The 15,721-nt window shown below is 33.4% G+C and overlaps 1 protein-coding gene across 6 annotated transcripts in view; it reads right to left on the bottom strand.

Annotated features, from left to right (window-relative positions):
• LOC115232609 (trinucleotide repeat-containing gene 6A protein) overlaps positions 1-15,721 on the bottom strand; it is an 88,163-nt gene that overhangs the window by 16,223 nt on the left and 56,219 nt on the right. For 2 of the 6 annotated variants that reach the window (XM_029802586.2, XM_029802590.2), the window contains exons 4-5: positions 4,566-4,732; positions 380-3,087 (exon numbers count right to left, since the gene is read on the bottom strand). In XM_029802586.2, the coding sequence (XP_029658446.1) occupies positions 380-3,087; positions 4,566-4,671 (2,814 nt within the window). In that variant the 5' untranslated portion in view covers positions 4,672-4,732. Of the gene's footprint in view, positions 1-379; positions 3,088-4,565; positions 4,733-10,633; positions 10,673-15,721 lie in introns of all 6 variants that reach the window. The other 4 variants (XM_029802588.2, XM_036498781.1, XM_029802589.2 and 1 more) reach the window with 4 other exon arrangements.

Below are 15,721 nucleotides of genomic sequence, written 5' to 3'. Positions count from 1 at the left end.
AGATAAGAGCATATTTTGAGAGAGAAATGCACATTTTGAGAGAAGTGCATGTTTTGAGAGAAAAGTTCATGTCATGACAGAGTAGTGCAAGTCTTGGAAGAAAAGTAGAAATATTGACAGTAAAAAAGGCTTAACCTTTACTAGACAAAAATTAATTTTTGACTTTATAAAGAAATAATACATAGTAGTAATACTCATTACAGGTGTTATATAATTACATCCAAACAGTTTTCATTTACTTCACACTCTTCAGTATACAATAGGTCAAAGAATTGAAAAAGGCTGTAATTAATAAGTAATGGTTGCAATAGAAGAGATAGATTAATGTACAAAAAAACACAAAAGTTAAAAATAGAAAATAATATAAAACTCCACTGACCTGTTGTTGAGCACTTGTGGCCCAAATACTTGTGCCATCATCAGCTTGTGATTTTGGAGGTGCAGGATCTCCCCAGCCAGAATTTGCTTGCTTTTGAGGAAGTCCTTTATTCCACTGGTTGTCATCTTTTTGTCTTTGCTGTTGCTGTTGTTGCTGCTGTTGTTGTTGTTGTTGCTGCTGTTGTTGCTGTTGTTGTTGTTGTTGCTGCTGTTGCTGCTGCTGTTGTTGCTGTTGATGTTGATGTTGTTGATGCTGTTGATGCTGTTGTTGTTGTGGTTGTTGCTGCTGCTGCTGCTGCTGTTGTTGTTGTTGGTGGTGAAGTTGTTGTTGGAGATGTTGAGGTTGCTGAGGGTTAGATAAGTTAGGAAGATTGTTCCAATTCTGAGGTTGAGGTTGATGTGCTGGATCTCCCCAATACGATGTACCATTGTCAACATCAATATGTCGTCTTTGGGAGGGTGGAGATGGTTCTTCCCAGCCACTGTTTGAGTGCCCGAAAGATTTTGGCCCTTTGTTAATACCAGCATTGATATTGCCATTATTGGTGCTTGCAGTATGAGTTGCATTCCAGGACCCTGTTTCAGTCTTGTTCCAGTTTTTAGGCTGCACATTTCCTGTCCCACTTATACTATTTGCAACACCTCCTCCTGTACTGCTGCCAGAGCTGCTGCCTCCTCCACTTGCATTACTGCTGCTACCACTGCCGCCACCAACACTCCCAGGTCCGCCATTGCTGCTACTCCACATCCCAACATTCTTATCACTGTTGTTGCTGCCAATGTTTGGTTGTGGTCCAGTAGATTGGTTGTTGCCATTGTTACGAATAGGAATGCTTCCCATAATGCTGCTGCTATTATTATTGGCAACATTGTTATTACCCTGGGCATTATTACTGCAACTACTGTTGTTGCCGCTATTATTGTTGCTACTGCTAAGGATGATGTTGCTATTGCTTGCTCCTCCACTAATAGTAATATTATTGTTACTTCCCACAGGATTACTCCCAATTCCACTCCCACTACTGCCTGCACTACTACACCGGACAGGGTTATTGCTAGCAGTGTTGCCAACACTAGCATTACCTATAGCACCTGAGTTGGTTTTATTGGATTTATCACCCCAGGTATTTGTATTGTCTGATTCATGATGAAACCCTGACACACCAGGTCTGCCAGCAGTACCATACCAGATTGCAGTACCATCTTTAGTTGCTTCCCAAACAGCAGTTCCATTTGTGCTGCCATTATTCCACACATTTGATTCCTCTTCAAATTTTCGCTTAGATTTGGGCGAGAATTGCACAACCCAGGTATTGTCTTGCCTGATTGGTCGTGATCCCCAGCCTTCGTTGCTTTCAATGAGCCGTTTTATCTCATCTCGTTGAGAAGAGATGGATGACCGAGATCCATTATTTCCAGCAGTAGAATTTCCACTAGTGGAATTTGGAGTGGAAGAAATATTGAGTCCCTTTCCAGCAGCTTGTGCCCATGTACTGGGCTGCGATTTGGGTGGATTTGACGATGAAGATGAAGATGACGAAGATGATGAAGAACCTCCTCCTCCTACTCCTTGGTGGTTGGTGGTATTGTTGCTATTGCTATTGTTACTGTTAGGTGTGTTGCTGTTCCACTGGTTACCACTTACTGGTGGTTGGCTGATGCTGCGTTGTCCAGTGTTACTACTCCAATCTGAACTGACACTAGTGGCAGGTGAAACAGCACGGTCCCAGTTGTTGGGGTTTTTCTTTGTATTCCCACTATTGGCACTCGACAACACACTCCAGTTGGTGGAGGTCTCTCCAGAATTCTGCTGACATGTGTTATCACTCTGTTTATCTGTCAAAGACCCATCTCCCTGATTGTTTATCATTAATGGTCGATTATTCTGATTATTAACACTATTCCAGCTGGGTTCACTGCAACCAGTACCACGAAGTGAAGAAATAGCTGGTGGTGGCATGATAGTCTGGTTAACACCCTGCCACAATAACTGATTGCCACCATGTCCTCTTGACTGGCAGCCACCCTGAGGTTCACTTGTACTGAGTGAAGCACCATTATTAGGTACAGATCTGTTGTGACTGTTCATGTCTCCTGTGCCAGAACTATGTTGCATCAGCTGTATGGCTGTGTTTGGTGGACGACCCATTCCGCCGCCACCAGCACCACCACTATTACCACCGCCACCACCCTGAGAAGCAGGTCCTCCCCATGCCATACTGGGGATGTTACTTGTAGCAAAAGAATTCATGGAACTACCATCACTTCCAGCAGAACCAGAGCGAAGTTGCATATTATGGCCTTGGCTATTCATCGAAAGACTGTGAGGTAGGGTACCCCATCCTGCATTGTTGAGATTGGCAGAACTATTAGAGATGCTCCCAGCATTCCAAGTGTGTCTTTCAAGTCCATTATAATTGGGATTTGAGCTCCACGCGGAAGCACTTTGACCTTGCATGGCACTTGATCCCTGACTGGTCTCAAGACCTTGGTTTTGGTAGCTTGAGCTAGATATCACAGATCCTGAACTAACGGAACCATAATTACCTCCAAAAGGAGAGGTTCTGTTCCAGTATTTGTTTCTGGTTGAAGGCCAAACCTCCTTATTCCTTTTTTCAACAAGTAAATCGTTGCTTGTTTGCCACCCTAGTCCTGGATTGTTGTGCCAGGTACTTGCTTTCTGAATCTTGTCATTTGAAGAGACAGAATCTGTAAAAATAAAAGAAAAAGAAAACATAAACAAATAAAATATATTATAATTACAAGAATATTATTCATTTCTGTATTCTATAAATCTGAAAGCAAACTAAGATGCATAGGAAAATGGAAAACTTCATAAATTTTTAATGACAGAAATACCATTTTTCACAGTATTTTAAAACCATGAAAGTATATTTATCTTTCAAAATTTGTTTTGAATATAAGCATCTATGTACAAAAACTGAAGATAATTATCAATATATTTCATTTATTGCCTTGTATAATTTTATACAAACAGGGAAAATGTTTCCCCTTTGTAGCAGCTTTAAATTAGTATACAATCATTGTTTTCTAAAATTATGGGACTATTGAATACTATGTATGTAGTTGTTAATGCTGAGTAGCCTTACTAGCTTTCCTAGCAAACTTACAGCTTCAAGGTACCATAAGTTTGCTAGGAAATGTTAGGGTATGTCCAGTGCATCAGACACACTCTGATAATAAGGTTTCAGCCAGGTCTGCAGCAGGCTTTTTTTATTTAGAATTTAGTTGTGTGGTAAGAAAGGCTTGCTGGTTGAGGCAGTATTATGACTAAGTTCTGATTATGATTGACAAACAATATACTTTTGGCAGAGTTGATTTCTCAATGATATATTTGAATAACCATAGAACCAACATTCATAATAAGTTAATTATTTGTTTGATAGTTAGATATTTAATGATTTTACACAAACCTTGTTTCTGTAATTAATATCAAACATCACTATTATTTTACTGCTAAATTTACTCAATTCTAAAAGAATAGTGTAATAATTTATGTTCTTTGCCTATACCCAAGTAACATAATGAACATACACAAATGGCACTTAGGAATATATTCATGTTATTTTTAGTTTTTTTTTTTCTTTCTTTCTAAAAGTGGTGTTGTGCACATGCACAAAGAAAAAAAAATAATAATAATAATTGTTCCTGAAAAATAAAGAGATCTGAAACAGAGGATTCTTGAAATTGGTAACAGAAACAACTGAAGGCATAAGTGAAACTATCAAAAAATAAAATAAATAAAATAAAATTAATCATCAAAGTATTAAACAATTTTTCTTACATGTAAAATATTCATAAACTAAACTGATCCCTTCAAAGGGAAAACAGTGATACAAGGTTAAAAGAGATAGGGGTAAGGAAAACATTAAAATCCCTTAACAGATTTCAGTCACACTCCTTGTCAAACATTAAGACAAAACAAGGTACTATTCAGATATGGAAGGTAAACCCCAGGGAAAGATCAGTTTAGCAAGGAAAGATACCTTGAAAATTAGATGTAAGTATATAGTAATAAAACAAAAATGCAGGTACACAAGTTTTCTATGAGTCAACATAATATATAGTTGACATAATTATTGCACTGTTGCCAATAACAGACAATTTAATGTTAAATTTATCTCTAATATTTTAAGAGAGTCCTAACAATCTTCAAGGAAATATACCTGCTGACATTCCAGGGATGTGTCCTTGAAAGCCTTCTAGATTCATCTGGCACTCTGCCAGACTTTTTCCTTTGCCATGTGGGTTGTGTGGAGACCCGCACAGCATTACACTTACTTTCAAGGTGGGAAGCTGTGTGCAAGAGTTGGGGAGACAAGCCAAATTTTTCCTGTAGTGCAATAAATACAAATTTTGGTTTATAAATAGAAATTTTTAATAAGGTAGGAATGAATTATCTAACATAACAGTGAAGTTCATATTACAAATAATCTTTAATATCAGAATGCATTATTCTATTGCCAGTAAGATATAAGCAAAAGATTTTAACATTAAATAACTGAATTTTAGCATGTATAATAATTGATAAAACTACAAATAGATAATATTTTCAAGACTAAAGTATACGTAACACTATTGAAATTGCAAAACAAATAAAATAATCTGACAAAATGAAATCTTACAGCAGATCGTCGATATGAAATGACAGCTAAGTAAAAATGAAATCTTTCAAAATGGAAAAAAAAAAATGTCCCTTAGCACAGAAAGAAGGATATAAAGTAGTCCCTTATGTACAAAAGAGGATAGTCATGGCTGGAACACCTTTGAGTGTAAGTTAATTTGACCTGAGTTAACAACAAACTGAGAATTTTAAAAGATGAAAACCTAGAAAACATTCTCACCCAAAAGGTTGTTGCCATTTTAAAATATATTACTTTCTATAAGGTTACTTGTAAAAATACTATTTGAAGATCTTAAAAATCAGTTAAAAACCCTCTTGGAAGAGAGATACATATATTTAAAGGTAACTTCTACAACATGAATGCAATGTTTTTCCACTTTATATATATATATTATATTGTGACTATCTTCAATTATTATAGCTATCTATTTTGAAGTTTATTTATAATATGTGAGGCTGAAGACTGATCTAAAGTACTTTATGCTCCACACATAAAATTCTTGGCTGCCATCACACAAGTTTTGTATTCTATTAGTAAAATAAACGTACATTTTTTTTTCTAATTTACTGTAACTGAACCTTTCATAAAATCAATTAAATTATCCATTTTGATTACACTATACAAATAGAATTCTGAAATTAAGCAATCCTAAGCTGGATGAATAGCCATACATCATATGTATAAAACTATGAAATTAGTCTCCTAGAACACATGTAATTTTACAAACGCATTTTATGAAAAAAAAAATACTATATTATTCTGTATGAATCTAAACAATCTGCACATAACCTCCTTTTAATAAATAATTAGATGAATCCAACCTATTGTTTCATAATGGAATATATCTTAAGGGAAGAGCAACAAAAATATATGCATTGAAAAACAGATTTCAATTTAGATTCCATTAAATTCAATAACTCTTGGTTTGTTGCCAGCACAAAATTTATTTAGCTTGTTTATAATGTTGGTGAGAAAACCAACATTATAAAAAAATATATATCAATATAGAATTTAATGGAAATATTCACTTGAGTTTTATGGTTGTAGTTTAAGTTAGTTTTCATATCTATATAAGTTCTTCTTTACCTATAATAAACTTACAAATATATCAATTTATATTGGTTTTATTCTAGCGTACATTTCTACTCACCAAGGCTGAATGTTGTTAAAATATACAGTTAGATACTAATTTTTTGTAAAACACATAATGATGTACATCCAAAGCTAAATAGCTTTAACCGAGAATACAGCAGAAAACACTTGCTAAAATGTACTGCGCAGTAGGACTGAACCTGAAACCACATGGCTGAGAAACACACTTCTTAACCACACACAAACATACATATACACATTTACAGATATTCCAGCCTGCATATATATGTTATTGCTATAAAGAATAATTTGAAGTAGCATAGTTTAGCCATAAACCACATAATCTACAGAGTGATTTGGGTTAGGATTAACCCATTTTTAGGAATCTGGAGGAGTCAGAATTCCTAAACTTATCCACTAGGTTGATGACCCTGTCAGAGAATCAAAATATTGAACCTGTAATATTGAAGGAATATTGCTATAATATCATTAATTAGACATAATTTTTTTTATCGTTTTGTACAAAACTTATTTTCAGATAAAAGCAATTACTGGATTATTAAGTAAAGAATATTAAAAAATTTCCAAAATTGTTTGCTTAAATCTTCCTAAAAGCAAGCATTAAATATTTTAAGGATGAAAACCTAAGAGACAGTAGTCATAACCACAATGCATTAAAGATATTTCATCATTATTGATATCAACAACTATAGGTTATTAGAGGACTTAGATATATCCTGAGCCTAATATGTATAAATTGTTTAATTAGTAATTAGTTTTCTACTAATCATGTAATACTCTCTTAGTATAAGACTGAAGTGTTGAAAATAATAGGCTATGCAATTTGTTTTGTTGTATGTCAGCAATTGGTTAGGACTAAATTGTTTCTTAGCTCAGGAAAATAAAAAATTCAGAATGTTTGTTTACTTCTGCTATGAATAAAGGTTTACAGGATTTGCACAACTTAAAGTTGGCTGTGTGTGTATGTGTGTGTGTGATTGCATGCAAAATACTAGCAATTTACATTGTGATACCATTGATGCACATTATGTATCAACACAAAATGCATTTATCTACATACACTCACAGAATGCCAGAAAACAGAAATAAAGCAAAAGTAATTTTTTTTACTACAGATGTAGTCAGAATACCAATCCTACAAATTGGTGCTTTTAATGTGATAATTTAAGCAAAGAAGGGATTTAAATGAGCTTAGAGCTTAACAATGGGTTTTGATTGTCCATATCTCATGCCCAACAAAGCACTGCTTCCATGAATGGAGACAAAAAAATTTTTTTTTTCAATCAGTACATTTATCGAGGAAACAAAATTTTGCACTGTAACTACCCTGAAAATGAACAAGCCTAACAATTAAAATCCTGTAAGTCACTACAAATGCTAGACCTCATTATCTTTCATGATTTAACACACCACATCTCCACCATGTGACAAAGCACTGCATTTCCAAGTACTGAGATTGCAATTTTTTTCCTATAACAAGACTTGAAAATATATTGTGCATCCCAGAGAACGTAGGCTACATTTTTCATAAGTTAATTTTAACCCCAAAGGAAGGCAACAATTTGAACTCTTGTATATGGACACTGAGTGAATTATATAAATTATTGCTCCAGATAATAAATAAATGAAAAGTCACATTTACAAAAATATAATTTACTCCTTGTTGGCAATGACATGAGCCAACTGACTAATAGTACACAAACATTAAAACAAAACAAAGCCATATGCCCTAATTACAAAAGATATATTTAACAAACTTGATAATTCATATTAGGAAACAAGATAAAATATAAAAAAATTAGAGATGGATTTTAAAACAAAAAGCTCATGTTATGAACTGCATTTAAAACTGTTGCTGATTGGTGCTTACAATAAAATCATTCTGCTTATGTTTTGTGTGTGTTTGTATATATATATATATATAAACACCAGTGATGCATTAACATCATAATCTCCTAAGATAAACATATCCCTCCACATATATTGTAAACAACACCAACTTTTCATCAATTTCCATTAGTGCTCTAGTTCATCATTGCTATCTGTATATGGGGATGATAGTTCTTTATAATAAATTAATACATCAAAGCAGTATATTGTAACATAAAATAGAAATGCTTAATAGTGAAGTAACCAACCAAAGTGATGATATTTCATGTTTTAATCTCTTTTTTTAGAAACTGCTGTAGTCTATTGAAAAAAAAAAAACAGCTGATATAAATGTTGGTTGGTTGGTTGAGTTCTCCAGTCACATTTTACATCCCATTAAGAGATGAGGAGGAGAGAGAGTAAAAGAGAGATATTAGAGAGAGTTTGTTTTGGTCCCTAGTGCTCTGAATTAAATTCCTGCCAACTTTAACTTTTGTCAGTTCATCTCTTCTTAAGTATCAACTATTACTTTCTCTCTTCCTCTTTCTCTCAAAGAAACTGGCAGTGGTTAGACCTGGAGAAAGATGGATTCAGCCAGATTTAGCTGTATGACCTATGCTATGTTAAAGTAGATGCTATTTGGGCTACAGCACTAAAGCCATGAATCTATTAATATAATTCAATTACATATCAGTGGGAGTTGAGTCCCACTTTAGTACAGCACCAATGTTTTATATAGATAAGTGATTTATATTATATTTCCAATTTGTGTAATTTTCTTTTTATTTCTTTTCTTAATATATATACTTCAATGAAAGGGAATATTATTTAAAGAAATGAGCAATGTATTTGTGATAAAAAAAAAAAGTCTGAAACAAATTCAAGGTGTTCATAACAAATTAAACCAAGCCATAAAGAACAGAGAATCAGAAAGAGGAAAAATACTAACAGAAAATTCTACCTTTCCAAATTGTGTTGGCCCTGAGGTGCATAAATTTCAGTTTATCAACCATGCCAACTAGAAATTTTTAAAACAATACTAGAAGCCGCAAATAGCTAATTTGATAGCTAGAATGTAACGCTATCAGAAGACGGAATAAAGGAAAGTATATGCTGCATTTTTGAAATGAAAGAAAAAACATTTGAAATAAAGCATACATGAGGGGGGAAGAAGCAAACTGCCAAGGAACCAATGACTGACGCCAGCTGCATATTATAATCTATGCTTATGCAAAGCCTACAAAAAGATATGATTTAATAAGCATCATGCATATTACTAAAAAGAGCAGGGAAAATAGAGGAACAATCAAATACACACATAGGCATACACACATTTATATATATACCACTGATCTTCATTCCGACTCATTATATCATATAATATGCTGGCCATGAAACAAGGGATAGCACTAGACCTACTTGTATTCAATCTCCATTTACAACCACCATCCTTCTTTCTTAACCTCTTTTTCCTACCATGAGATCTATCAGATCTATTTGTACCCAATGCACCCTAACACCACCCCATTTGTGATAAGTCATATTATAATTCCCCCTCTTTGGGCCACTTGGTATTCACATCTATCACTCTCTTATTCAGCTCTATTACTATCCCTCGCTCTTTTCTTCTCAACCATCCTTCACTCTAATTACACTATCATCCTCTTTAGTCTTACAGAATAAAGATAACCTCACTAATGCAGGTGCCATGATAAAATGCACCCAGTATACTCTGTAAAAGTGATTGTAAAATGAGTGGAGACAAGCACAGGATCAACGGGACTCTTTCGTAATGTTGAAGGTATAACAATTTCTCTAATATGAGTGCCACAATTAATGTGCCCAGTACACACTGTAAAGGGACGAGTGATAGAAAAGGCATTCAACCAGACACCAAGTCAAGAATGAAATGTATGAATGAGATGTGGGCCTGTGACCAGTCTAGGATGGTGGTAACTCTGAAAAGTATAGACTGGAGTTGGGTGTGAATCTGATCTTTAGCAGCACAGTGACAATTTTAGACAGGTTTTGGTCTTTTTAAATGTCACAAACGATCTGTTACTACAGATTTTAGATAAAGTAGACAAGTATAGAATATTTTTGTAAACAAACAAAAAAATGTTGGGGTAAAATATTCTGCTGCATAAAATTTTAATGGTAAAATGGGCACCAGCATATTTCGTAAAGAAAACTCATTTATATACGTGTGTATAAATAAAAACAGTAAGCACTGTGGGAAGTCCTAGGACTCATGGAGCATTTAGCTAGTTTCCATGACATAAATCATTGAGAGCATGACATTTCACCTGTACAAGACCCCAGTCCATCACAGAGTGTACACACATGTGTACACACACACACACACACACATGCATAGATACATGCATACATACACCACTTTCAATCTATGGTTCAACTACTCTAAATTTCCTCACTTCTTGCACATTCTGCATAGAAATTTGAATGTACAAGTAACAGGAAACCCAAAGCAGCTTCAGAGAACTCACTTGAATTAATATACTATATGTACTGATTCATTTTCCTTGCTCATTTGTATATTCAAACACACACATACACATACATGATATAAGCCTATAGCTTCTGATTATCCTCTACAGGAAACTTACCAAAATTCAAAGCAGATTCATACGGCCATTTGGTCATCCCTGCAGGAATCAAAAGTGCACATGTAACATAATTAAGAGAATATAAGATAGATTTAAAAGAAACAGAAACTGTTTGAACCTTATAATTGTATTCCCAAGAGAACAAGAATGAAAAATGACAGAAAAAATTATCAAAGCTGAAGATAACCAAAATAGGTAAAAAAATAAAATTATCTTAGATGAACTACACAATTAGAATCGTCCAGATATGAACAATGCAATAAATACAAATAATATATAAACACTTTGCTTGAGAAATCCCCTGTAAATATATATATATATATATAAGGTTTTTTTCTTTTTCATTCCCCCAAATGATATAAGCATTTATGTACATATAGTAAATACATAGGCTGACCACTAGCAAGTTCTAGAATCATTTCAAAATATAATTCTTTTTTATAGGTGTTTGTGCCATTACAGTTTATATCAATTTATCATTTATACATTTGGCACATTAAAAATTTTGCACATTTTTTACACTATAGAAACAATTGGGATAAAAAAAAGAATTAAAAAAATCAACTATTTACGACAAATAAATATTAATGTAACATAGATGTTTGGCATTACATCAACAATGATTAGATACTGAAAAAGTGTCAGATTTACATTAGGTTTCAACATCAATAAATTGAAACTATATTTCCAAAACAAAATTATTGTGGTTGAGATATTCAGTGACAAATTTTTATAGGTACTTAAGTATCTACATGGATCGCCTTAAAAATATGAAAAAAAAACCCCCCAAAAAACACCATAAATTTCTTCTTATAATGAATACATGAATAATTTTTTTATATTTCTGTAAAACTTGCTACTTTCTGTTTCTTTTAATCATTTATTTCTTCTAATAGGTCCTATGTACACAGTAAAACTACATTTTAACCACCACAGCTAAAGTCATACCGGAGTACTGTACTTCAACATGACTTCAGTTGTGATGGCCAAAATATATTTATTTGTTGTTTTATTTTATAGTTTTTAAAGAAAAGCATTAGTGGAGTGTCAGAAACAATAGAGCAGTGGGTGTTTTAAAGTATTTAATTTTGTCCATTTACATTAGTGGGTGGCAGTAGTGGGAGGAGGGGAGGACATAGCCTACAAATGGGTTACATGAGTGTTCTCTGTGGAACCATGGGCCTTTAAAAAAAAAAACCTGAAATGCATTAGTGAGTCATTGAGCAATTAATGGCATTTAAACAGAATTATCTAATTTTTGCTAACATAAACATTGTTGGTGGTGGAAATTAGGAGATATGCAGATATTTTTATAAGTAAGATAAGATATAATATACTGACAGATAGGCATATGTAAAACAATTCAAAAGTGGGCCATTATAAAAGAAGTTGCTGACTCATGATCTATATATTATAAGTGTAAATTCCACCATGGCTAATTTTGATTTTCGGCTCTCAGTGATTGATAAAATAAATATAAAGAGTTCAATTAATCTATTATATTCTTTCTCCACAAATAAACGGCCTTTTGATACCCACCCCACCCCCAAAAGAGCATTAATTCAGAATGAAAGAAAAGTTAATAGGTTTGTACTTCTGCTGATGAAGTCACTCACAGGCATGCTTACATAAGCAGGATATGTATTATGTTCCAATTTTATCTTTTTTATAATCTAGGAGACATTTTATTTAAAACTCTCACAACTGTACAAAAAAGAATTAAAGGAAAACATACTTTAAGTTGATGACAAATTGGATAATTTAAAAGCAAATTAACTTGAACAAATGACAAAAGTGACAAATAATTTTAGTAATTAATTTTTCTCATTATTTTGGAAATTCAAATTTAAAAAGTCTTTCATTTTACCATTCTGAATAAGTTAGATCAAATTTCTTGGATTAAATAACCTTCTTTTAAAGCAAAGAATTTTACAACTTGGGATAATTCAAATATTTGTTGTGTAATAGAATTGATATTCAACTTCACAGTTTTTTAACAGCCTGTACTGGTAAAACTGTACTCATAAATACTTCAGGACCATATATATCATAATGCAATTGAAGTTAGAGGCTACTGCGAGTGGTCGAGGGGGAAAAAAAAAAGCATAAAGTTCTACAAAGATGTGGCTCTGAGGGGAAAAAGCAAAGTGTTTAGTATGGAGTCTAAGAGTATAAAATACATTGGTGATGACAAATAATGAAGTCGATATAAAATAAATAAATGTGTTAATGTGGATATGGTATACACAAGAATATCAGAAGATAGAGGCAGTAGTAGTAGTCTGAGAAAAGAAGATCTTGCTAGAATGCTGGTGAGAGAAAAAGTTTGCATATAAGTATTTGTGTAAGTGTGTATGTGGGTGTGTTGCAGTTGGTTTCTTGATCAAAATGGGGTAGCAATACTTTTGTGTGAGGCGTATTTATTCTTCATATTGGATCAACAAATCATTAAGGTACTTTGTAGTTGTAAGAATGAAACTCAACCTTTTCAAGTTTCTGCAATAGTTAATTGTAAACAGTGAGCACAAAGGTTATTGTACATTTTATACCTTCTATTTAGCTAGCCTAAATAACACAAAAGTAGATAGCAACAAGAATTTTTGAATAGAAGTAGCTTCTCAACTGATTAGTTTTCATTCTAAAACTCTTAAAAGGACAGTAACCAAATTGGTGATGGGCTTATAATATACAAAAAGACAGGGATGCTAATTGAATTCTCAACCCTATACAACACATGCCATATGAAAAACATATGTAGAGAACAATGATAATAATCAAAAGAGTAACTCTGATAATGATGACAAAGACATTGCTATCATAGAGGTAGTAATGGGTAATGATGATGATGCAAAAGAAAGTAAAAAAAAAGGGATTTAATAATTACCACACACACACACAAATAATGTACTCAATAAAGTGATTCAAAGTTATACTGATAATTCAACACCTTTTGAACATAAACTTTTAAAGTAATTATTTTATAAAATAAGATAACAGTCCAGATAATTATCAACAAGTGAGAGTTTATGCTATGCCATTTACTAAAGACAAGCAATAAAGTTTCACTTAATTAGGCTAACATTATTGATCAATACAAAAATATTCTTTTATAGAATAACAAAGAAAAAGGGGAAAAAAAACATAAAAAAGAACAAAATATGGTTAATTTCATGCATTAACATTCAAGCATACATTTATGTAATAGGCAAGACAAAGTTTTCACTATGTGAAAAATGTTCCTGATTAAAGGCCGAGAAAAAAAAATAACAAGCATAAAAAGAACAAAAGAGAACAATTGGGAAATGAACACTAAATTCACTGGTGATGTTTGTATAATGAGACATGATGAAAATTAAAAGACTCATTGTTAAATATATTGAAATAGTGTTAAACAAGACCAGTGGATCCCTCTAATGACGTCCAATAAATAATGGGTTGTTGGTTTTCAAGAAACATTTTGATTAAATGGGAGAATATTTAATAGTGATCCTGAGGAGAAAAAAAATTATGATAGTATGAAGCTCACTTGAAACTCTATTGAGTTTGCCTACCCTAACAGCTTAAATGTATTTCTGTTCACAAACTCAATACTACAACACAACCACTCCTATCAGATTTGCTATCTAACACCTCTGGCAGCCCAGTTAACCCATTTAGTTGTGAGAAGTTAGACCAGGCCAGTTTAAATACTAAAGATTTGAAAAACCTCATCAATACCATTTAGGTTGACATCAGTAACAGACATATCCCATCAACCAACCATAAACTTAACCTCAAACTTGCTCGTCATAAGCTATTCATCTCCAACCTCCTAGAAAAATAACTAGGGCAAGCTCTGATTTCTTTAAATCCCAATACTTCATTTGAAATAATTCATTTAACATGCCTCTGACAAAGAGAAAGAATTTGGCTTTCCATTCAGGATATCTACACATGAGCAACTCAACAACTCTGGATTGCACTGATGTTATAGATCACACCAATCTAGATTAACCCTTTAATATTTAGATTACTCTGTCAAATGCAATGCCTATTTATCCACAGTGTTTTGAATTAAACATGCATTACCTTGTAGCTTTCAGATTTTGATGATGTGATTATTTATAGAATGACATTGTTGGCTAGTTATGAGCAGTCAGATCAGGCCAGTTTAAATGGTGAAGAGTTAAAAATCTCATCAACACCATTTAGTAGATTGACATCAGTAACAAAGGCATCTTTTTGCCATTAAAAACAGCAAACTTATCTTCTACCATCTCATGAAGAGATACAATTTTAAACAAACTTAAAATTAGATCCATTGTTTCCAGCTTAAAAAATCCTTATGCAAAATTTCTTGACTTTTTTCTTGGATCAAACCCTACACTACAAGCGTTCTCCAGACAGGTTGATAATTTTGTTTGCATCAAAGGCTCCAACAAGTTGGCTTCATTATACTCAAAAACAACAGAAATGTTTTTAGCATAGAAATTTTCTCTCTCCATACTTCAAGGCATCAATCTACAGACCAATCACATCACTTCAACATCTGTTTCAGTCTCACACTCTTAGGCATCCACCAATTCATGTCAATCATTGTGAACAACACATTACTGGTTTCTTTGATCATGTAACACACCTCAGTACTGTCAATGGGATCTGTTGAACCTGCTGGCTATCCCTATTATGAACTAGTTGGAGGACAGAGCACTAACAACTACCATTCACAACACGAGGCAGTTGAGCAATTGCCTACAAGTTAAAAATGCACAAAATGAGACAGAAATTACATCAGGAGCACTATCTGGCTGGGCATTTACACAATCAAATGAAAATACCCTCACAAATGTGTGTTGCCAGTTAACAAACACTTCAATAAATCCTAGAACAAGAACATTACTGTTACAATCAGAGCTATAGTTCAAAATAATGGGAACTAAAGGATCAAGTAAGTAAATCTTTGTTCAAACAATACAAATACACCATCAACTGCCAACAAAAATAAAGCAAAGCTCATTGGCTAATTTAGCCATTTCTACTTGCTTCTGTAAGATGCAAACTTTAACCCCCCCCCCTCTCTCTATCTCTCTCTCCCTTGCATGCACAGCC

Source organism: Octopus sinensis, linkage group LG2, assembly GCF_006345805.1.
Source record: "Octopus sinensis linkage group LG2, ASM634580v1, whole genome shotgun sequence".
Lineage (NCBI taxonomy): Eukaryota > Metazoa > Mollusca > Cephalopoda > Octopoda > Octopodidae > Octopus > Octopus sinensis.
The sequence above is the reverse complement of the archived record's forward strand: the minus strand, read 5'-3'. Positions and strand labels throughout refer to the sequence as shown.